This window comes from Dipodomys merriami, unplaced genomic scaffold (genome assembly GCF_024711535.1).
Source record: "Dipodomys merriami isolate MVZ:Mamm:240054 unplaced genomic scaffold, mDipMer1.0.p SCAF_533, whole genome shotgun sequence".
Classification (NCBI taxonomy): Eukaryota; Metazoa; Chordata; class Mammalia; order Rodentia; family Heteromyidae; genus Dipodomys; species Dipodomys merriami.
In genome coordinates, this window is record NW_027206106.1 from 30,259 (window position 1) to 51,391 (window position 21,133).

The following is a 21,133-nucleotide window of genomic DNA, read 5'->3' on the forward strand; positions in this document are numbered from 1 at the left end:
TCCATCATCCACATAGCACAGTGACAGCCCCCCTCCATCATCCACACAGCGACAGCGACAGCCCCCTCCATCATCCACACTGTGACAGCGACAGCCCCACCTCCATCATCCACACAGCGACAGCGACAGCCCCCCTCTATCATCCACACAACGACAGCGACAGCCCACCTCCATCATCCACACAGTGACAGCGACAGCCCCTCTCCATCATCCACACAGTGACAGCGACAGCCCCTCTCTATCATCCACACAGTGACAGCCCCCCTCCATCATCCACACAGTGACAGCCCCACCTCCATCATCCACACAGTGACAGCGACAACCCCCCTCCATCATCCACACAGTGACAGCCCCACCTCCATCATCCACATAGTGACAGCAACAGTCCCGCCTCCATCATCCACACAGCGACAGCGACAGCCCCGCCTCCATCATCCACACAGTGACAGCGACAGCCCCCCTCCATCATCCACACAGTGACAAGTAACAGCCCCCCTCCATCATCCACACAGCGACAGCGACAGCCCCACCTCCATCATCCACACAGAGACAGCAACAGCCCCCCTCCATCATCCACATAGCACAGTGACAGCCCCCCTCCATCACCCACACAGCGACAGCGACAGCCCCACCTCCATCATCTACACAGTGACAGTAACAGCCCCCCTCCATCATCCACACAGCGACAGTAACAGCCCCCTCCATCATCCACACTGTGACAGCGACAGCCCCGCCTCCATCATCCACACAGTGACAGCGACAGCCCCCCTCCATCATCCACACAGCGACAGCGACAGCCCCCCTCCATCATCCACACAGTGACAGCCCCACCTCTATCATCCACACAGCTGGGTGGAAGACACCACTTTCAAGTGGTACCAGCTACAAACACCAACAGGACCCCAGATTGTGGCAGCGCCGTTGCTCCCTGGGCCCCGAGCTTAGCCAGGTGTCCCGTGAGCCCTGGAGAGCCCACATTGCCCACGTTGACTAGGCGTGGGATGCCTACCTCGCCCGTCCCCTGGCTCCGGATGGCTGCTTTGCCTGCCTCTCCACTCTGCCCCACTGAGGATAGGAGTCTCGGCCCGGTGTCACCACACAGCCGTTTCCGTGTGTCCCCTGGGCTTCACGTAGGAGGCAGGGCCCTGGCTCCTTTGGTACAGACGTCCTGTGACTGGGGTCTGCCCTCCCCAACTTCCCCTCCCTGCTCCAGCTGGAAGGCAGGCACCAACGCCACCCAGGGAAGGGGCGGGGAGGGCTGGCTCCCTTTCCCTCCCTGCTCCCCCAGCTGGAAAGTTCCACCTGCTTTCTCCGCACTGGCTCCGCCTGCCTCTCCCCTGCGTCCAGCCCTGGGGCTCAGGCCCTGAAACACAAAAGATGCTTCTCATCTTTCTACTGTGACATCCCTCCCCTCCCCCCCCCGCAGGGTGCCACCTGGTCGGCTGATGGGAGAGAGGGGCCAGAGAACACAAGGAGCAACAGCAGAACAGCCGCGGCGGCGTGGAAACCCTAAGTCGTCTTTATAGCTCATGTGCCATCAAATCAGTGCAACTTCAAATATAAATGGAAAAGCCAGAACAAAGAGCATGGAGAGTCCAGTCCACAGGACAGAAAAGCAGGTAACGGACAACCACGCGTGGGCTTCTCCTCCCGGCCTCCGGCAGCTGAGGAAGGGAAGCGAAGAGGCTTTCTTTTGCTTTGAATTGAAAAGAGCCGTCACTTGGGACCCTGTGCTGGTCAATTTAACTCTGCGGCTCATCCAGAAAAGGGCTCCGGCGGGCAAAGGGGAAGCTTGAACTGGCAGCAGGGCTGTTTGGCTGGCGTTGTTTAGTTTGCTGCTTAGTGTGTTTAAGGATGGAACGCTAGGAATTGATGGAAAATGCACACACAAGGGAGCAAAAAAAAAAAAGAGTGTCCGAGGGTGGCGCCCCGTGAACTAGTGCCGGTCATCTGTGAGGACGCACGCTGCAAACCCCGTCCACGCTGGCCACTGCAAACAGCACCAAACCCCTTTCCCCTGAGGTGTTTCCCACGCACGAGCCCACCCGCCCTGCCTCTGCCTCTGCTTCCGCAAGTTGGGGCCATTGTCCACCCAATGAAAGGCGCCCGGAAGAATCCGGACAGCCAGGGAGCGAGCAGGTGGCCTAGACGGCCCTGCCCCCTGCATGCAGGACGAGGTGACACCGTGTAAAGTTCGTCCGATTTTATGTTGGGATTTTTCCGTTGGGCAGCACCAGAAGATGGACACCCTGGGACAGAGGGCGGGCAGGCCGCGCCGGCCGCAGCCTGTGGCTTCCTGACAGAGGCACAGGCCGCTGGGTCGCCGGCCGATGCCTCCCGGTGCGTCTGTGTGGGCTGCGGCTGTGGGTGGCGTTCCTTACGCTCTCTGTGACCCCACCCCTAGTGAACTCCGGCGAGAGCCTGAGTGCACGCGTTTCCAAGCCGGTGAGGCCTGGCCCGCGCACCAGCCTGCCGGACGCCGGGGTCCTCTCCAGTCCTTCATGGGAGGTGGGACTGGGAGGTGGCCGAATGGCCTCTCTGCAGAGCCACCCCTGGCTGGCGGGGGGCGATCACCCCCAGTCCCTGCTCGTCCGGAGGAGCTGAGAGGCATGGCTCCGGCGCCCGAGGAGAGGGGCCGCTGCGGCCTCTTGCTGCCCTCACCCCAGGCAGGGACCTCGCAGGCCAGGCCCACAGTGTCCTGAGTCTTGACACCGTGCCGCCGGCCGAGAGGGGACCCGGCACCTGCAGGAGAGCGGGACCCACTGGCTGTGCCCCTGATGCCCCTTCTAGAAGCATCCTGGGCAGTTGTCTGTTGCGAACAGACCGCGGGCTGGCAGGTTGTCAAGAAGTCGTTGCTCATTTTGGCCTAAGGTTCAGCCCAGGGTTGGGCGCCAGGCTGGTCTGGGCCTTGTGGCTGACCTCCCAGGGCAGCCGATGGCACAGGACCCGCTCCACACACCGCCAGACACCCCACGGGGGTCCCTGGGCAGCCAGAGATGGCACCTCCACAGGTAGAGCCAGGGCTCTCCAGCGCCTCCGCTCACTAACACGAAACCTCCTGCCTCTTCATGGCCTTTTTTCTGGACAGCACAGGGATTTGAACTTGGGGCCTTGTGCTTGCTAGCTTATAAAAGCCACACCCCCAGCCCTCTTTTTGCATTGGTTGCTTTTAAGGTCAGGGCTTGCTTTATACCCAGGCCAACCTGGGTATTGTGCTCCGTGTGTAGCTGGGAAGGTGGACCCACAGGCCTACTGGATAGTGCACTTCCATGTGTAGATACTGTACTCCGTGTGTAGATACTGTACTCTGTGTGTAGATACTGTACTCTGTGTGTAGATACTGTACTCCGTGTGTAGATACTGTACTCCGTGTGTATATTCTGTACTCTGTGTGTAGATACTATGTTCTGTGTGTAGATACTGTACTCCATGTGTAGATACTGTACTCCGTGTGTAGATACTGTACTCCGTGTGTAGATACTGTACTCTGTGTGTAGATACTGTACTCCGTGTGTAGATACTGTACTCCGTGTGTAGATGCTGTACTCCGTGTATAGATACTGTACTCCGTGTGTAGATACTGTACTCCGTGTGTATATTCTGTACTCTGTGTATAGATACTGTACTCTGTGTGTAGATACTATACTCTGTGTGTAGATACTGTACTCCATGTGCAGATACTGTACTCCGTGTGTAGATACTGTACTCCGTGTGTAGATACTGTACTCCGTGTGTAGATACTGTACTCCGTGTGTAGATACTGTATTCTGTGTGTAGATACTGTACTCTGTGTATAGATACTGTACTCCGTGTGTAGATACTGTACTCCGTGTGTATATTCTGTACTCTGTGTATAGATACTGTACTCCGTGTGTAGATACTGTACTCCGTGTGTAGATACTGTACTCCATGTGTAGAAATGGTACTCCATATGTAGATACTGTACTCCATGTGTAGATACTGTATTCTGTGTGTAGATACTGTATTCTGTGTATAGATACTATATTTGTGTAGATACTGTATTCTGTGTGCAGATACTGTATTCTGTGTGCAGATACTGTATTCTGTGTGCAGATACTGTATTCTGTGTGTAGATACTGTATTCTGTGTGTAGATACTGTATTCTGTGTGTAGATACTGTGTTCTGTGTGTAGATACTGTATTTGTGTAGATACTATATTCTGTGTGTAGATACAGAGCACAGTACTGTACTCTGTGTATAAATACTATATTCTGTGTGTAGATACTGTATTTGTGTAGATACTGTGCTCTGTGCGTAGATACTGTATTCTGTGTGCAGATACTGTATTCTGTGTGCAGATACTGTATTCTGTGTGTAGATACTGTATTCTGTGTGTAGATACTGTATTCTGTGTGTAGATACTGTATTCTGTGTGTAGATACTGTATTCTGTGTGTAGATACTGTATTCTGTGTGTAGATACTGTATTTGTGTAGATACTGTGCTCTGTGCGTAGATACTGTATTCTGTGTGTAGATACTGTATTCTGTGTGTAGATACTGTATTCTGTGTGTAGATACTGTATTCTGTGTGTAGATACTGTATTCTGTGTGTAGATACTGTATTTGTGTAGATACTGTGCTCTGTGTGGAGCTACTGTTCTCTCTGTATAAATACTATGTTCTGTGTGTAGATACTGTGCTCCGTGTGTAGATACTGTACTCCGGGTGTAGATACTGTTCTCTGTGTATAAATACTATGTTCTGTGTGTAGATACTGTGCTCCGTGTGTAGATACTGTACTCCGGGTGTAGATACTGTTCTCTGTGTATAAATACTATGTTCGGTGTGTAGATACTGTGCTCCGGGTGTAGATACTGTGCTCTGTGTGTAGATTCTGTGTATAAATACTATGTTCTGTGTGTAGATACTGTGCTTGGGTGTAGACAGTACAGTCCACATGTAGATACAGTACTTCCTGTTTAGATGGGCACACGACTCTGTTAGCCCTCTGTTAACGACTCAGCCCTCGCTTGCCCACTGTCCTGAGATGGTGGTGCTCTGAACAGGGTTTTTTCTTTGAGTCAGTTCCCAGGCCCCCTTTTTATTCCTGGGGTCACCCTGTACCTCCTCTTACCCAGGCCCCCACCCCCGAACTCTGCAGTGCCTTCTCGGTTGAGTGAGTGTGGATGGGCTTAAGGAAGATCTGAATTCACTCATTACCGAAAAGCCATCAGTGTTGACGTGTAGGAACATCCATCTTAATTATGGCAAATGGCCTCCTTATTAATTATTCAGATCTCATAGAAAATAACACCGTGAAAATAAGAGAGAAACATTGGCGCTCTTCTGCCTTGAGCATCTGATGCAGGCCCTCGTGCGGGCGCACACACGTCAGGACACACACGAGTGCACACACACGTCAGGACACGTATGCACACGCACACACACACGCCAGGACCCACAGCCACTCAGCGCCTCTCCTCGCCTTGAGTCTGTTCTTTCAGGCTTAAGAATAGGACTGTGTGGGCGCTGGGAAGGTGGCTCAGTGGTAGAGTGCTTGCCTTGCATGCATGAGGCCCTGGGTTCAATTCCCCAGCCCCACATAAGCAGAAAAGAAAAAAGCCGGAAGTGGCGCTATGGCTCAAGTGGTAGAGTGCTAGCCTTGAGCTGAAGAGCTGAGGGACAGCGCCCAGGCCCAGAGTTCAGGCCCACGACCAGACCCAAAAAATTAAAAAAAATAGGACTGCATGGAATGGCCAAAAGAAAAATGTGGACTGTGTTTGGGAAAAGCAAACGGAAGTCTTAGGACTTGGCACCGCGAATTTGAAATCAAATCCAGCTAGGTGGTGGTGTGGAGGCCCTTCATGAGCTCAAGGTGGGCGATTGAGACAACGACCCCCCCCCGCACCCCAGACACGATTGAAGCGGCCGTGCTGGGACAAGCGGGCCCGGCGTCCACGGCCTGGGCTGCCCATCTCAGCCCGGTGCTCTTGGCACCACACAGCACAGCCATCTCATCTCATCTCAAACATTTCAGATTCTGAAAACTGTCCCTGTCAAAAGCTTTCAAAAGTTCAGGGGCTGGGCCCTCCCGCAGCCCCGTTCTGCGGAAGCCCCGTGCCGGCCGTCCCGGACGAGGGCAGGCCTCCCGATGTGTATAGATACTGTGCTCTGTGTGTCAGGGTGTTGCAGGATTTTAAGAGATCTTACTGTCCTACGTGTAACAAAGCAAGTGCTGGAGGCCCGGCTCAGCTGGAAGCCCCTTGCCCAGCCCGTGAGTGGCTGGACAATCCTAGTGCCGCAAAGCAAAACACAACGTCTGTCATTTAACAACCCAAGAGAAGCAGGCAGGCTGAAGCAATGGACAGGGGCTGGGGTTTAGCCGGGGCCTGGCCTGGCCCTGGGTTCTGTCACAGCACAGAAACCTGCAGAGATGACTGAGTGAACCCCAGAGCGGCTGGGGGGGGGGGAAAGGGCTTCGGTGGCAGGCCCGTCCTGTCTCCACCACGCCTTTGATTATAACCTCGGTAACACATTCACCTAGGGAGACAAAAAGTCTCCAGGGAGCGGCAACAGTCCTGACCTTGGAGAGGTCATTAGCGTGGTGGGGTGTTGCAGGCTTTTTTTGTCAGTGTGCATGGGTGCACAGGACTCGTGGGCCAGGCCTGCATGGTGCACGTGTGCCCGTTCTCAGGGGAGATCAGATACACATTACTTTGTAACAGCATTGTTTCGCTTTGCATGCACTTGTCAGTATCTGTCAGTGTTGTTTTGACAGCTACTCAGTGACAACTCTCCGGTCCGTGGACATGGGGCCGTTTGCTATTTGGGGCTCTTTCTGCCACTGTTAAGATGAGCAAAGCTGCTTCCTTCTAGGAACAGTTCTTTCTTTTAATGAGATGAAATTCATACTTCCTACAATGAGGTCGTTGAAAGCGTTCAGAACGAGGCGTTTCGCATCAGTTCAGTGCTGGTGAGACTCCTCCACATGGTATCACCTCCACATCCTGCCTTGCCCATCAGTAGCTTCTCCTCGGCACCCGCTGCCCCTGTCTCCCAGAGAACCCCCCCTCCATGCGGCCTCTGCCTCTACCTGTCTCAGACATTTCTTGTCAGTGGAGTCCGAGCGCGGTCTTGTGTGTGATGGTCTTCATGTGGTCCTGGTTTCAAGGTCCACCTGTGCGGTAGCATCTCCTGTCCGTACTGAATCCCGGTGTGACATTCCGTTGCACACACATACCACCGTCTGTTGATGCGTTTGTTGAAGGACCAGCCTTCCTCCTGGGGGACCGAGTCCTGGCGCCCAGGGCGGCCCCGTGGAGCCTCTGGACCCTGCCCCCGGATGGCTGTTTTCTCTTCCAGACATGGCCTGGACTGCTTTGTCACATATCCTGACACACTTCTGTCCAAGAACTTGTGCTGGTTTTGGTTTTTTTCTCTTTAATCACAGGTAGGATAAAAGAGCATCAGCCCTCAAGTGCCTGATGATGTGGAGTTTCTTGAATTGGAGAGAAAGGTGGGGAAGTAACTGGCTTGGTCAGTTTTTATTACGTGTACTAAAAAAGGAGAGAGGGCTCCCACTGCTCCTAAGACCTGGCCCTCGGGGGCCGGAAAATGGCAACAAGAATCCCCCGTAGACCTCAGGCGGCGCGGTGCGGCTCGCGTGGGGACGTGGTGACTTCCTGCAGCACAACACAGTGTATTTGTCCAGTGTCAGTATTCCTCCTGGTAAGATTGCCAGCTAAAGCCACGTCCATTGATGCTTTTTCACTTTTTTTCTTCTATCCTTAGATCGAGGCCTGGGCCCGTGCACAGACACAGCCGGGCAGCACAGACAGACAGATGGCAGAGGAGGCGGAGGGGCGCGTGAGGGGCTTTGGGTTTTGGAGGTGGGAAGGGGTGGGCTCGTGGGAGAGAGGGGATCACTCCCCTGCCGGTCTGGGCTCCCATGGTGGGTGAAGCCATGAATTCTGCCTCCAGGGCGGGGAGGGGCAGCCGGGACTGGGCTCCGGGCTCTGCACTCTGGGCTCCGCACTCCCGGAGCAGCCAGCCGCAGGGCCCAGCCTCTGCCGCACCATCGCTCCTCCCGGTGTGGGCCTAGCGTCTCCCGGGGGCTCGGCTTCCTTCCTCCAAGCCCTGATCCAACTGTGTGCAGAGATGGCCGTACTCCCAGGAACCACCAGCCCCGGCCCTCTGCCCTGGCAGCAAACTCAGTAATGCTGGCACTGGACCCCCGCGCCCCAAACCTCCTGCCCCCACCTCGGGCTGTTTACTTCCGGTCTGTGTCCAGGGGCCCCTGCAGGCCTGCTGGCCACCCAAATCCTGCCGGTCATCCCAGCCCCGCCAGCCACAAAGGGTGAAGCCACTACCAGGCTCTTGACAAATTGAGCCCCGAGCTGCTAAGATCTCTTCTGTTAGAACTTTCTAACAGTGTCATAAATCTTTTATTAACATTTGGTATTATACTAATTAAAACTGTTCTCTGTATGTATTATTAATTTCCCTAGCACTTCTTGCTGGGGTGACGTTTTTAGCCAGCTAAGCAGAAAGTAGCACAGTAAATAAGAAGAAACTCATTTCCAGACAATTAGCCTTGCAGAAAAATAAGTTGGTTAATGGAAGGCATGATGATTACAAATTTTACCTAAATAAACAGGGTATCTTAATGGTAACTCTTCAAGCTAAGTAAACAGATTGGAGTGGTAATGTCCTAAGCAATACTTAAATGTAACTGTTTAATAAATTGGTGAATTACTCATTTCATCTTAGAACAAAATGGTAATACTGTAGTAATAACCTAGTATATATTCCGTAAATATGAAGCATTATCACTTTCGCTCTGTAGAAATCACCACAGTGATATGTCAGCATTGATCTAAAACTGCAGCATTTTATCTCAAGTTTATTACCCATTTTTGAGAATCGCTGAGATTTTCAGAGCATAATGGCAATAAAAGAAGAATTTAAAAAGCGCTTTAATGTGCATAAGTTAATCAGAGGTATCCTCGGGGGGGAAAGGAAATTTGGTAAAACATGAATTATAAGCATCATTTAAACTTACTTTGGACACTAGAGATAATAAATGGCACCATAATTTAGAAATAGCTTTTAACATCAATGACGGTAAGTACCACTTTACTGTTCATAAGAATTGCAGAGCACTGGTGCTGAGGCCAATTTTATTAGCCATTTTTTTCTTTATAAAAGCAATCCCGCCGTTCCACCACTGAGGAGACAGGAACAAGAGTTACGCGCTAATATGCAAAATGCATTTAAGTTTTTTGAAATAGAGAATAATAAATTGTGCCAAAAGACAGAGTCTGGAGACAAATGAATGATCGTTTAAAAAGAATAAGGTGCTTTCAGAGTTTACATATTTGGAGAAACTTGATGAAAAAAAAAAAAGCCAGCGACCGCTCATACATTTCGCCACGCACTGCGGCGTGCTTTCAAAGCCCGGAGACGAAGCCATAAATCCCGGCGGTTGGGAGAGGCTGCAACAGAAATATATTTCTGTAAATTGTTGCCAGTGACAAATCGCTTTTAAACGATTACAGTGCAGGTTCAACTTCCTCTTCGGGGGAGGAGAGCAGCGTTTCGCAGGAAAGCCTCAGGCCGGGCGCCCTCTGCCCTGCCCTCCAGTCCCGGCCTCCAGGAGCACCGTGGCCGGAGCCGCCGGACGCTACTGGGCCTGGGGAGCGGCTTGTCTGCAACTGGACCTGGCCACCCCCCCCCCCGCCCTCGGGGACTCAATGGCTCCAGGTTCAAGGTCTTCAGCTGCCCTGGCACTGGAAACACACGCAGAGCACATCGATTCCAAGTCCTCTCCAAGTCTTGGGTGCCGCTGAGTCTCTCCGCGAGCCTCTCTGCTTTTGCACACAGCCTGTTTGTGCCGAAAGCCGGGGACTTCAGCGAGGCAGCGCCTGCTAGAGGCGAGCAGAGAGCAAAGGCAGGGAGGGCCGGGGTGGGTGTGCAGGGTGGGGGCGGGGAAGGGCCAGCCGGGAGGCTGCAGCCAGGGGGCAGCCTGCGGGTCTCCGGCCCGGTCTCCGCACAGTCTCCACCCCTCCCTCAGAGCCCAAAGGGTGGAGGCGCCTGGGGTTGGTGTGAGGACTGGGCGGAGGGCCCTGGACTCTGACCCGGGGCACCGTGCGGCCGCTCACTTGGGCAGAGACGCTGTGTGTCGCTCGGGCTTGGTGTTTACGTCTGAGAAGTGGGGGCTCCAAAGCTGTTTCATGAGAGAATCGTGAGGGGACGGGGGCTGTGTGTGCATGTGTGCGTGTGTGTGCGCGCACACACATGCGTGTGCACCAGTCTTGAGGCCTGGACGCTGTCCCTTGGCTTCTGTGCTCAAGGCTGGCGTTGGTCCACTTGAGCCACAGCTCCACTTCTGGCTTTTTGGTGACTAATTGGGGGTAAGAGTCTTATGGACTTTCCTGGCTGGGCTGGATTCCAACCATGATCCTCAGATCTCAGCCTAGGGATTAGAGACACGGCCCCGCCACCTCATAACGCTTAGAATAACCTGGCTCTTCCTCTGCTCCTTCCCAGCTGGCTCCACCCGAGTGTCAGGCGTGGCTACTCACGACCATCACAAGTTTAAAACTGGCCCACGCTCGCGCTTAGGATGCCCCATTGGGGGTCTGAGAGAGTCTGGGGCCTGGGTAGCAGGAGGTCTGAAGAGCCGCTCGGCTCCCTCCCAGACGCCTCCTCCCACAGCCTCTGCCCCCCAGGAGCCCCCCAGGAGGTGTGGGCATCCCTCTGTCACACACTCGGGGTACAGGTGGCTGCTCTGGGGGGGCCTCGGGATGGAGAGAGGAGCCACCACCAGCCGCAGGCTCAGCAGGCCGCCGCCCCCACAAAGGAACGGAAAACTGGGGCCTTTGTGCTCTGCCCGGGCGCTCCAGGGTCCCTGTCTGCCCCCTCCATCCTCAGCCCGCCTGGCCTCACTGCGTGCCACTAACAAACGTGCCCCAGCGGTGCCCAGCCTCCGCGTGTGTGTGTGCATGCATGTGTGTGTGTGTGTGAGAGAGAGAGAGAGAGAGCAAGAGAGAGCTGCTCATCATGCTGGGGCTCAGAACCAGCTTCTCTGGCCCCCAGAAGCCCTGTGCGGGCTCAGTCTGGGCTGGAGTCCCTCTGGCCAGCCCGCTTCCTGCAGGCCGGGTGGGGGCGGGGATGGGGAGGGGAAAGGAGTGTCTTTCTGGGGCCTGGGGAGTGAAGAGGGCAAGGGGCACACTGCCCTCAGGGCCCCGACCTCAGGGGGTCACCAAGTTCCAAAGCACCTGCTGGGCCACGGAGCCCCAGCGCAAACAGAGTCTGCAGGTGGCGGCCAATGCCCGGCCAGACCTGGGGGCTTTCAGAGCTCACCCGGGCGCCGGAGGTGTCGGCTTCTTCCACTCAGGGAGCCGGGTCAGCAAGAATCCCCACGGAACCCGCCTCATGTTTCCGGCGGGCAAGCTGCTGCGGTCCGGGTGGGGCCTGGCGGTGGGCGCGGGCTGAGGACCCCACAGCCGCCGGCTCAACCTCTGCTTGTAAGCTCGGAACCCGAAGCTGCGCCATGGTGGAAGGAGAGAACGAAAGAAAGAGAGGAAAGAGCTGAACTGCGTCGCGTTGTTTCTCGTGCTGTGCTCCGGAGCACAGCTAAGGGTCTGACGAGGCCGTGGAGGCTGGGGCTGGTCGGGCAGAACATTCGTTTCCACCTCGGGAAGGGAAGACGCAGAGCCGACGGGAGCCCAGGGTCCCTCCACCACCGGCGCCAGGCCAGTCCCTCAGTGGACGGCGCCAGGCCGGTCCCTCGGTGGACGGTGCCAGGCCTGGTGGACACGGCCTGTCCTTCTGATTACGCCCGGCCCCTCGGAGGCTTTCCATTCGATTCTTATCTGAAATTACTTTAAAATGCGTTTATTTTAAAAGAAATCTGTTATACCCTGACCTGCAGTTAAAAAACCCAACTTTCTTTGGAAGAATCAACGACTATATTCAGTGTGGGAAAGCAGGGCGTGGGGGAGCCGCCCCTGGGGCCCCGGAGAGGCTGGAGCCGGAGGGACTCGGGCACCCCGCCGGCCCAGGAGCAAGGGCACCGCGGCCACCCTGCCAGGCCAGGGCCGAGTTGTGAGTGTGCCCAGGGTGGGCGGAGACGGGGGACGGTGGTCTGGGCCTGAAGACCTGGGCGCACATTTCTCTCGGGCACCGTCTGTCTGGAAGCAGATGCCCACCCCGCCCTGGCTCAGCCGCTCCCAGGCTGAGGTACCGATTCAGCCGTTTGCACCTGCCCCGCGGGGTGGTCTGCGGGTCACCCCGGCTCCAGACCGACTATGAGCGCGAGGCCCGGCCCCTGGGAGCAGGGTGCACCTGCCCGGCCTTGCTGGCCTCCACGGCCGTCCTCGGGGCATCTCTGAGAAACACGGGTTGGAGGAGGATGCCGGCCCCGGGGTAGGGGGAGGCTGCCGGCCCCGGGGGCAGAGGTCAGGTGGCAGCTACCCTCCCCAGGGTGGCGAGGCACCCACCGCCGGAGGCACTGGATGCTCTTGGAACGCACCAGGGCCCGGAGGCTGCCAGCCCTTCCCGGGCCAGGCCAGCTCCATCTGCCCTCCCTGGTCCAGCCCTGACAGGGAAGGAGAGGGGGAGGGAGGGGAGAGAGAGACAGAGGGAAAGAAGAAGAGGGAGAGAGAGAAAGAGAGGACAAGAGGGAGAGGGGGCACTGGGAAGGTGGCTCAGTGGTAGAGTGCTTGTCTAGCATGCATGAAGCCCTGGGTTCGATTCCTCAGCACCACAGACACAGAAAAAGCTGGAAGTGGTGCTGTGGCTCAAGTGATAGAGCTCTAGCCTTGAGCAAAAAGAGGCTCAGGGACAGCACCCAGGCCCTGAGTTCAAGGCCCAGGACTGGCGAAAGAAAAAAAAAAAAGAAAGAAAGAGAAAGAAAGAAAGAAAGAAAAGAAAGGAAAGGAAGAGAGAGGGGGAAGGAGAAAGCGAAAGAGAAAGGAGAGAGGGAGGGAGGGAGACAGACGGAGGGAGACAGACAGACACAGGGACGACGAGGCAGCGCACCTGCGTGGTCTAGTCTGACTCCCGGACACGTCCGGCGCCCGCAGGCCGGGCGCGGCTCGGAGCCCGCAGCTCCGCGTCTGGAGGCGGAGTCGGAGACCCCGGGACCCGGGCCGCCCCGCTCCCTCCCGAGGGCCGGGCCCGGGTCCCTGCGCCCCGTAGGCCTGGGCGCCGGCGGGTGAACGCAGCACCCGCTCCAAGTCACCGTGTCCAAGTCACCGTGTCCAAGTCACCGTGTCCAAGTCACCGTGTCCAAGTCACCGTGTCCAAGTCACCGTGCGCGCAGCTCCCGCTCCAAGTCACCGTGTCCAAGTCACCGTGTCCAAGTCACCGTGCGCGCAGCTCCCGCTCCAAGTCACCGTGTCCAAGTCACCGTGCGCGCAGCTCCCGGCTCCAACTCACGGTGCGCGCAGCGCCCGACCCGGCGCACCCCTCGCCCTCCTCGGCTCTCCGGGCCCCGTCCCCGTCCCCGTCCCCGGGCCGCGTGCCCCGGAGCCCGGCTGCGCGGGAGGACGGGGTGCGCTCGGCCCGGGAACCGGGGGGCCTCGGCCGCGCCGCGCGGGAGCTCGGGCGCGGTTCCCGGCGGCCTCCAGCCCCGCGTGCAGCGAAGGCGGCCGGGCCGGGCGGGGATCCTGCGCGGAGACGAGGCGGGCGGAGCGGGGCCGGGGCCGGGGCGCGGGGCCGGGCAGAGCCCCGAGAAGGAGGCAGCAGCCGCGCGGGCCGGAGGCCGGGACGGCCGGGACGGTGCGGGGCGCGGGCGCCGGGGGACATCGAGGCCCGGCGGGGGCGGCGACCCCCGCGCCTTCCGGACCCGGCGGTGACGTCTCGTGACGTCACGCCCCGCGCGGGCCCCGCACCCCCGGCGCGGGCTGACTGACCTGCACCGCGCGCCGCGCGGACGGACGGACGGACGAACGGAGGCGCGCGTGGAGGAAACGAAATAAAAGCGGCGTTAGGTGAAATAGCTCGCGTCTCTTTTTTATTAAATAAAACGACTTAAATAAAAGGAGCGGGAGGGGGGCGAACCCCGCCCGGCCCCGCGCCCGGCCCCGCGCCCCGCGCCCCGCGGGAGGCCGGCGGCCGCCGCCAGCCGAGGAGAAAAGGGCAAAACTTTGATTATTTACAGGTTCGGGCAAAAGTACAAAGTATGATACAGGCGCCCGCGGCGGCGCGGGGCCGGGACGCACGGGGCGCGGGGCCGGGGCGCGCGGGGCCGGGGCCGGGGCCGGGACGCACGGGGCCGGGCGCGGGGCCGGGGCGCGCGGGGCCGGGCGCGGGGCCGGGGCCGGGACGCACGGGGCGCGGGGCCGGGCGCGGGGCCGGGGCCGGGACGCACGGGGCGCGGGGCCGGGCGCGGGGCCGGGGCGCGCGGGGCCGGGGCGCGGGGACCTAAGGCGCTTTCTGGGCGGCCGGGCCGGGCCGCGCGGCGCGGCTCACACCAGCGAGGGCACCGCGGGGACCTTGGCGCCGTCCTCCTCCCACGGCTGCAGGTTCTGCAGCGCGAAGAGCGAGGAGTTGTGCAGGCAGAGCGGGTCGGGCTGCATGGCGTCGCCCAGGCTCTTCTGGAAGGCGTCGTGCTGCAGCTGCAGCATGAGCCGGCTGGCCTGCTGCCGCTCGGCCTCGCGCTCCTCCGCCGTCTGCCGCCTGCGGGGGGGGGGGAGCCGGTCACGGCCGCGCCCGGCCTCCGCGGCCCCCGCCCCGCCGCCGCCGCACCTCCGGGGCCCCGCGAGCGCGCCCCTCCCCGCCCCGTCCCGTCCCGGCCGCGGTCGCTTCGCCCGTCCCGGGTCGGAAGGAGTCGGGGGATCCGATGCCAGCGGGGTGGGAGCCGCGGCGGGGCCGGGGCGGGGGCCGAGGCGCGGGCGCGGGGCAGAGCCGGCGGGGCCGGCCTCGCTCACCGCCACTTGGTCCTCCGGTTTTGGAACCAGGTCTTGACCTGCGCGTCCGTCATCTTGAGCGACTTGGCGAGCGCCGCCCTCTCGGCCGAGGCCAGGTACTTCTGGCGGTGGAAGCGCTTCTCCAGCTCGCAGATCTGCACGCGGGAGAAGGACGTGCGCGGCTTCTTGCGCTTGGGCGGCGTCCGGTTCTGGTAGGGGTGGCCGATGCGCCGGGTCACCGTGAAGGGCGTGAGCGCGGCGGCCGCTGCGGGGACACGCGAGGCCCCTGGGTGCGCGGCCCGGCCGGGCGCCGCGCGGGGCCCCGCGGAGCGCGCGCGGGAGCCGGGCGGGGCGGCCTCCCTCCCGCCCTCCCCCGCGCCCGCCGCCCGCGCCCCCCCCCCCCCGCGCGGCGCCGAGGCCTGGGCCGCGCCCGGGCCCGGGAAGCGGGGGTCCCGGAGCGGGGCGCACGCGGGGCGCGCGGCTCACCTGTGAAGCGGTCCTTGACGAAGCGGCGGCTGCTCTCCATCCAGGGGAAGTTGAGGCCGCCCAGGCTGGAGACGGCGGGCACGGCGGGCAGGGCGGGCAGCGCGCTGGGCAGCGGCGGCGGCACAGCCCCCGGCAGCGGCCTGTGCGCCGGCACCCGGATGACCCCGGCGGGCGCCAGGCTCAGGTTGACGCCGTAGGAGCCCGCGTCCTCGAAGGGCGCGGCGAGGCCGGCGAAGGAGGCGGGCAGGGCCGGGTACGCGGCGCCCGCGCGGCCCCCGGGGGGCGGCCCCAGGTAGCCGGCGCCGTCGGGGCCCCGCGGGGCGGGCGCGCCGTCCTGGTCCGGGCCGTTGAGGATCTGGTCGATGCCGAAGCGGATGGGCTCGTGCGGGTGCGGGGTCCGCGCGCCGGCGGGCGCCTCCATGCTGGGCGGGCGGCGGGGCCGGGCCGGGCCGGGCGCGCAGGCGGCTGGGGCCCCGTCTCGGCGCGGCCGCGCAGCGCCCCGCGCCTCCGGTCGCACTGAAACTTTGCCAAGAGTGCGCGGGCCCGGCGGGCTCTGTGTCATCTTCTCGAGCCGGGCCCCGAGTCTCCGCCGCGCCCGCGCCCGCGCCGCTGCCATTGGCTGCGCCCGCCCAGCCTCTCGCCTCCCATTGGCTCGCGGCTCGCGGCCGCGGCCTGACTCACGCGGACGGGAGCCCAGGGACTGTTCCAAGGTGACATCACTTTCGCTCGCGAACAATAGGTCAAATGGATCGGCCGGGGGCGCGGGCGGCCGAGGTCGGCGGCGCCCCGAGCCCAACGGGGCCGCGTGAGCCGACGCCCCCCGCGCGCGGCCCCGGGCGGGCGCCTCCCCGCCTCCCGCCTCCCCGCCGGCCCGGGGGCCCGGGGCCCGGGCGCCGCTCGCGGGGCCGCGCGTCGTCTCCCCAACGTTTCTCTCCAGCGCAGACACGTAAAAACCAAACCAAACGAAGGGGAGCCTCGCCGCGAGCGCGGAGCGCGACCCCGGGGCCCCCGTGCGTCCGGACCCGCAGGCGCGTCGGGAGAGGTGCGGAGGGGCGCGGGGCCAGGGTGCGGGACCGGGATGCGGGGCGCGGGGCTGGGGCGCGGGGCCGGGGCGCCGACCCGCCTGGGGAGAAGCCGCTCGCGGGGCCCGGCGCCCGGTGGGGTCGCGCGCGTCCGCGGCGGCCCCCGTTCGTTTTATTCGTTCGCTTAGAGCCAAAGCCGGTTTCGTTCGCAGAGGCGCGCGGCCGGCGTGCGGGGCCTGCGGGGCCTGCGGGGCCTGCGGGGCCGGCGCCGTCCACGCGGTCCGAGGGCCGCTGTCCCCGCCCCGGGCAGTGCCGAGCCCCGACGTGCGGGTGCGCAGAGCGGGTTCCGATCCCGGGCCTCCCCGCGCAGGGGCCGTGCCCGGCCCGGGCTTCCCGTGCGCCCCGGCCCGGGTTCCCGTGCGCCCCGGGCTTCCCGTGCGCCCCGGGCTTCCCGTGCGCCCCGGCCCGGGTTCCCGTGCGCCCCGGGCTTCCCGTGCGCCCCGGGGCGGCGGGGCCGGGCTGGGCCTGGGCGGCGCGTGGTTCCCTCCTTCACGGTCCTCCGTCGTTCGTTCTGCCTGTCGTTCTGTCTTTTGGTCTGTGGTTCTGTCGGTCATTCTGTCGTTCGTTCTGTCTGTCGTTCTGTCGGTCGGTCTGTGTCGTTTGTCTGTCGTTTTGTCTGTCGGTCTGCCGTTCTGTCTGTCGGTCTGTCGGTCTGTCTGTCGGTCTGTGGTCGGTCTGTCTGTCTGTCGATCTGCCTGTCGGTCTGTCGGTCGGTCTGTCTGTCTGTCGGTCTGTCAGTCTGTCTGTCTGTCGGTCGGTCTGTCTGTCTGTCCCTCTGTCGGTCTGTCTGTCCCTCTGTCGGTCGGTCTGTCTATCGGTCTGTCTGTCTGTCGGTCGGTCTGTCTGCAGAGGCGGTGGGTTGAACACGAAGGCCGCGCGGGGAGCGCCGTGCGCGGCTCTTTGTCTGCGGTCCCCGCGTCCCGCAGAGCCTGGGCCGGGCCGGGGCCCCGCGGCCGTGCGCCCGGGCCGGGCCGCGCCTGGCTGTGGGAGCTGCGCGCGCGGCGGGCCGGGCCGGGCCGCCTCCCTCCTCCCGGCCGGAGCTCGGACCGAGCGCGCAGCGGCCCCAGGGCGGCAGGACGCAGTGGACGAGCCGAGGAGGAGCCGGGCCCGGGAGACGCCCGCCGGGCCCGCCCGCCCCGCGCGGCCCAGCGCCTCCCGACCCCAGCTCGCTGCCCGCCGCGGCCTTCGCGCTCTGGGCTCCGCATTGCCGGGCCACTTCCCGAGCGGAAAAGGGGGCTGAAGCAGGGCAGGGTGTGGAGGGCAGGGGTGGGGTGTGGAGGGCAGGGGTGGGGTGTGCAGGGCAGGGGTGGGGTGTGGAGGGCAGGGGTGGGGTGTGGAGGGCAGGGGTGGGGTGTGCAGGGCAGGGGTGTGGTGTGGAGGGCAGGGGTGGGGTGTGGAGGGCAGGGGTGGGGTGTGGAGGGCAGGGGTGGGGTGTGGAGGGCAGGGGTGGGGTGTGGAGGGCAGGGGTGGGGTGTGGAGGGCAGGGGTGTGCAGGGCAGGGGTGGGGTGGGCAGGGGTGTGGAGGGCAGGGGTGGGATGTGGAGGACAGGGGTGGGGTGTGGAGGGCAGAGGTGTGGAGGGCAGGGGTGGGGAGGGCAGGGGTAGGGAGGGCAGGGGTGTGGAGGGCAGGGGTGGGGTGTGGAGGGCAGGGGTGGGGTGGGGAGGGCAGGGATGGGGTGGGCAGGGGTGGGGTGGGCAGGGGTGGGGTGTGGAGGGCAGGGGTGGGGTGGGCAGGGGTGTGGAGGGCAGGGATGGGGTGTGGAGGGCAGGGTACGGTGTGGAGGTCAGGGGTGGGGTGGGCAGGGGTGTGGAGGGCAGGGATGGGGTGGGCAGGGGTGGGGTGGGCAGGGCAGGGTGGGGTGTGGAGAGCCCTGTGGAGTGAGCAGGCGACTCCTGAGCGCTTCTTCACCCCTGCACTCCTGTTGCCCTCGGTAGACGCAGGTCTCTCCCTCCTCCCCCTCTTTGTGCCTCAGTTTCTTGGTCTGGTTGAGACATTGGACCAAACTCACCAGCTTGAGTTCATCAGGGTTGGTGTCCCGCCCCGTGGTGTCCCGTCCCGTGGTGTCCCGTCCCGTGGTGTCTGCCCCGTGGTGTCCGCCCCGTGGTGTCCCGTCCCGTGGTGTCCGCCCCGTGGTGTCCCATCCTGTGGTGTCTGCCCCGTGGTGTCCCGTCCCGTGGTGTCTGCCCCGTGGTGTCCCATCCTGTGGTGTCTGCCCCGTGGTGTCCCATCCCGTGGTGTCCCATCCCGTGGTGTCCCGTCCCGTGGTGTCTGCCCCGTGGTGTCCCATCCTGTGGTGTCCGCCCCGTGGTGTCCGCCCCGTGGTGTCCCATCCTGTGGTGTCCGCCCCGTGGTGTCCGCCCCGTGGTGTCCGCCCCATGGTGTCCCATCCCGTGGTGTCCGCCCCGTGGTGTCCGCCCCGTGGTGTCCGCCCCGTGGTGTCCGCTCCGTGGTGTCCCATCCCGTGGTGTCCACCCCGTGGTGTCTGCCCCGTGGTGTCCCATCCTGTGGTGTCCGCCCCGTGGTGTCCGCCCCGTGGTGTCCGCCCCGTGGTGTCCGCCCCGTGGTGTCCCATCCCGTGGTGTCCGCCCCGTGGTGTCCGCCCTGTGGTGTCCGCCACGTGTTGTCCCATCCCGTGGTGTCCGCCCCCTGGTGTCCCATCCCGTGGTGTCCGCCCCGTGGTGTCCGCCCCGTGGTGTCCACCCCGTGGTGTCCCATCCCGTGGTGTCCGCCCCGTGGTGTCCCATCCCGTGGTGTCCGCCCCGTGGTGTCCGCCCTGTGGTGTCCGCCACGTGTTGTCCCATCCCGTGGTGTCCGCCCCGTGGTGTCCCATCCCGTGGTGTCCGCCCCGTGGTATCCGCCCTGTGGTGTCTGCCCCGTGGTGTCCACCCTGTGGTGTCCGCCCCGTGGTGTCCCATCCCATGGTGTCCCATCCCGTGGTGTCCGCCCCATGGTGTCCGCCCCGTGGTGTCCCATCCCGTGGTGTCCGCCCCGTGGTGTCCACCCCGTGGCATCCAGCCCCGGGGCTGCGCCACCCAGGGGTGCCCTGCTCTGCCCCAAGGTGCCACAACTCCCTTTTCTCCCCCTCTAAACAGAAGAGGGCAGCCATGCTCTGAGCCGCTGGTTCCAGGCCCACAGTGTCCCGTGCAGCGCCAGGGTCTCCTAGAAACGCACAACCCCGGATGCTAGCCTGAGCCTGGAAGGGGAAACTGAGGCAGGGCCACTCGGGCTCTGTGACCTGCTCAAATTTGCCTGCCACACCCGTGTTCATGTGTGCGTTGGAACCCCGGGAAGCCCCCTGGGAAGCCCCCGGAACCTGAAACACTCTGACCCCCTGGTGCTGACCCCCTGCTTCTGCCCCACTGCCCCTTTGTGCCCGAGGCTCTGCACCACGTTTGCCAAAGGTTTGTCTATTTTATTGGTCTTCAAATGTCCTTGATTTCATTATCTTCTGCTTTGTGTCATCTCTTGCATGAATGCTTTGTTTTGACGAATTAATTCCTTCTCTCTTAGGGTGAAAATTTAATTCATTTGGTCCATTTTTCTTTTTCTTTTCCTCTTTTTAAATAACTGCATTTAAGGCCAGCGCTGGTGGGTTACAGAGGTCCCGAGGTGGGCTTGGGGCTTCTGAGATGGTAAACATTTGCTGCCCCTTTGTATCTCCTTTAAACTGAACCTGAGCGAGACTCGGAGACGCACATTCCTCCTCCCAAGGATCCGGAGGATATGGGCTTCTGGGCTCAGCCGTCTCCTGGCAGAGCTGGTGGAGGCCTCTGCGTGGGAGTCCTGAGGCAGAGAGGCTGGGCGCGGGGGGAGAGGCGGGGCTGAACTTCTAACTGGCCCATGAACCCAGATGCTGGAGCCCATGTCCTTCGGGTCTCCTGTCATTGACCTCCTGTGCGACTTAGGATTCAATCTCTTGGTCTGTAAAACGGGGCGGGGGGGGGGGGGGAGTAGAGATTGAATCAGGGCTCTGAAGTGTATTCAGGCCAGGCAGCTATTCTATCTGGAAGACTGATGAAATATCATGGCCTGCTTCCATAGAAATAGACAGACATTAACCTCCCTGGCCCCAGGTGTGAACCAGGGCTGCTGACGGCCCACCGCCAGTCCCCCGTCATGTACCTACCTTGGAGACTCAGTGGGACCTTCTGAATCCCCAGCTTTATTTGTCCATTCATCTATTCATTGGAACTTTTTTTTTGTCAGTCATGGGTCTTGAACTCTGCGTCTGGGCCCTGTCCTTCAGCTCTTCAACTCAAGGCAAGCGCTCTACCACTTGAGCCACAGCGCCACATCTAGTTTTTCTAGTGGTTTATTGGAGGTAAGAGTCTCATGGACCTTCCCTGGCTTTGAACCGTGATCCTCAGATCTCAGCCTCCTGAGTAGCCAGGATTACAGGCGTGAGCCACCGGCGCCCGGCTGGAACATTTTTTTTTTCAATTAAGTGGTTACATAATTTCCCAAATTTCACAGTATTATGGGATAGTGATGCTTAGTTAAAGTCACAACACATTCTAACTTTCATGGGGCAGATTGTCTATCATTGTCTGTAACATTTATGGGTTCTATGAGCTTTGCAATACAGTTATTTCTTCCACATTGGGTGGTATGTACATTTCTTTTGTTTTGCACAGCATCAGCTGTTCCCTCTTTCCCACTTGTTTCCTCCCTCCCATCGCTGCCATT

At 61.4% G+C, this 21,133-nt stretch overlaps 1 protein-coding gene across 1 annotated transcript; it reads right to left on the minus strand.

Moving 5' to 3' along the window:
• Window positions 1-14,437: 14,437 nt before the first annotated feature.
• Window positions 14,438-15,785, minus strand: Tlx3 (T cell leukemia homeobox 3). The gene is made up of 3 exons (XM_069999206.1): window positions 15,365-15,785; window positions 14,900-15,143; window positions 14,438-14,648 (listed from the first exon to the last, which is right to left on the minus strand). The coding sequence occupies exons 1-3, from the start codon at window positions 15,783-15,785 to the stop codon at window positions 14,438-14,440; spliced, it is 876 nt and encodes a 291-aa protein (XP_069855307.1).
• Between the last annotated feature and the right edge of the window lie 5,348 nt (window positions 15,786-21,133).

Coding starts and splice junctions, on each gene's coding strand:
- Tlx3 (XM_069999206.1), bottom strand. CDS start 15,785: ATGGAGGCGCCCGCCGGCGCGCGGACCCCGCACCCGCACGAGCCCATC. Junction 15,144..15,364: donor CGTCAAGGACCGCTTCACAG/GTGAGCCGCGCG, acceptor GTGTCCCCGCAG/CGGCCGCCGCGCTCACGCCC. Junction 14,649..14,899: donor AACCGGAGGACCAAGTGGCG/GTGAGCGAGGCC, acceptor CCCCCCCCGCAG/GCGGCAGACGGCGGAGGAGC.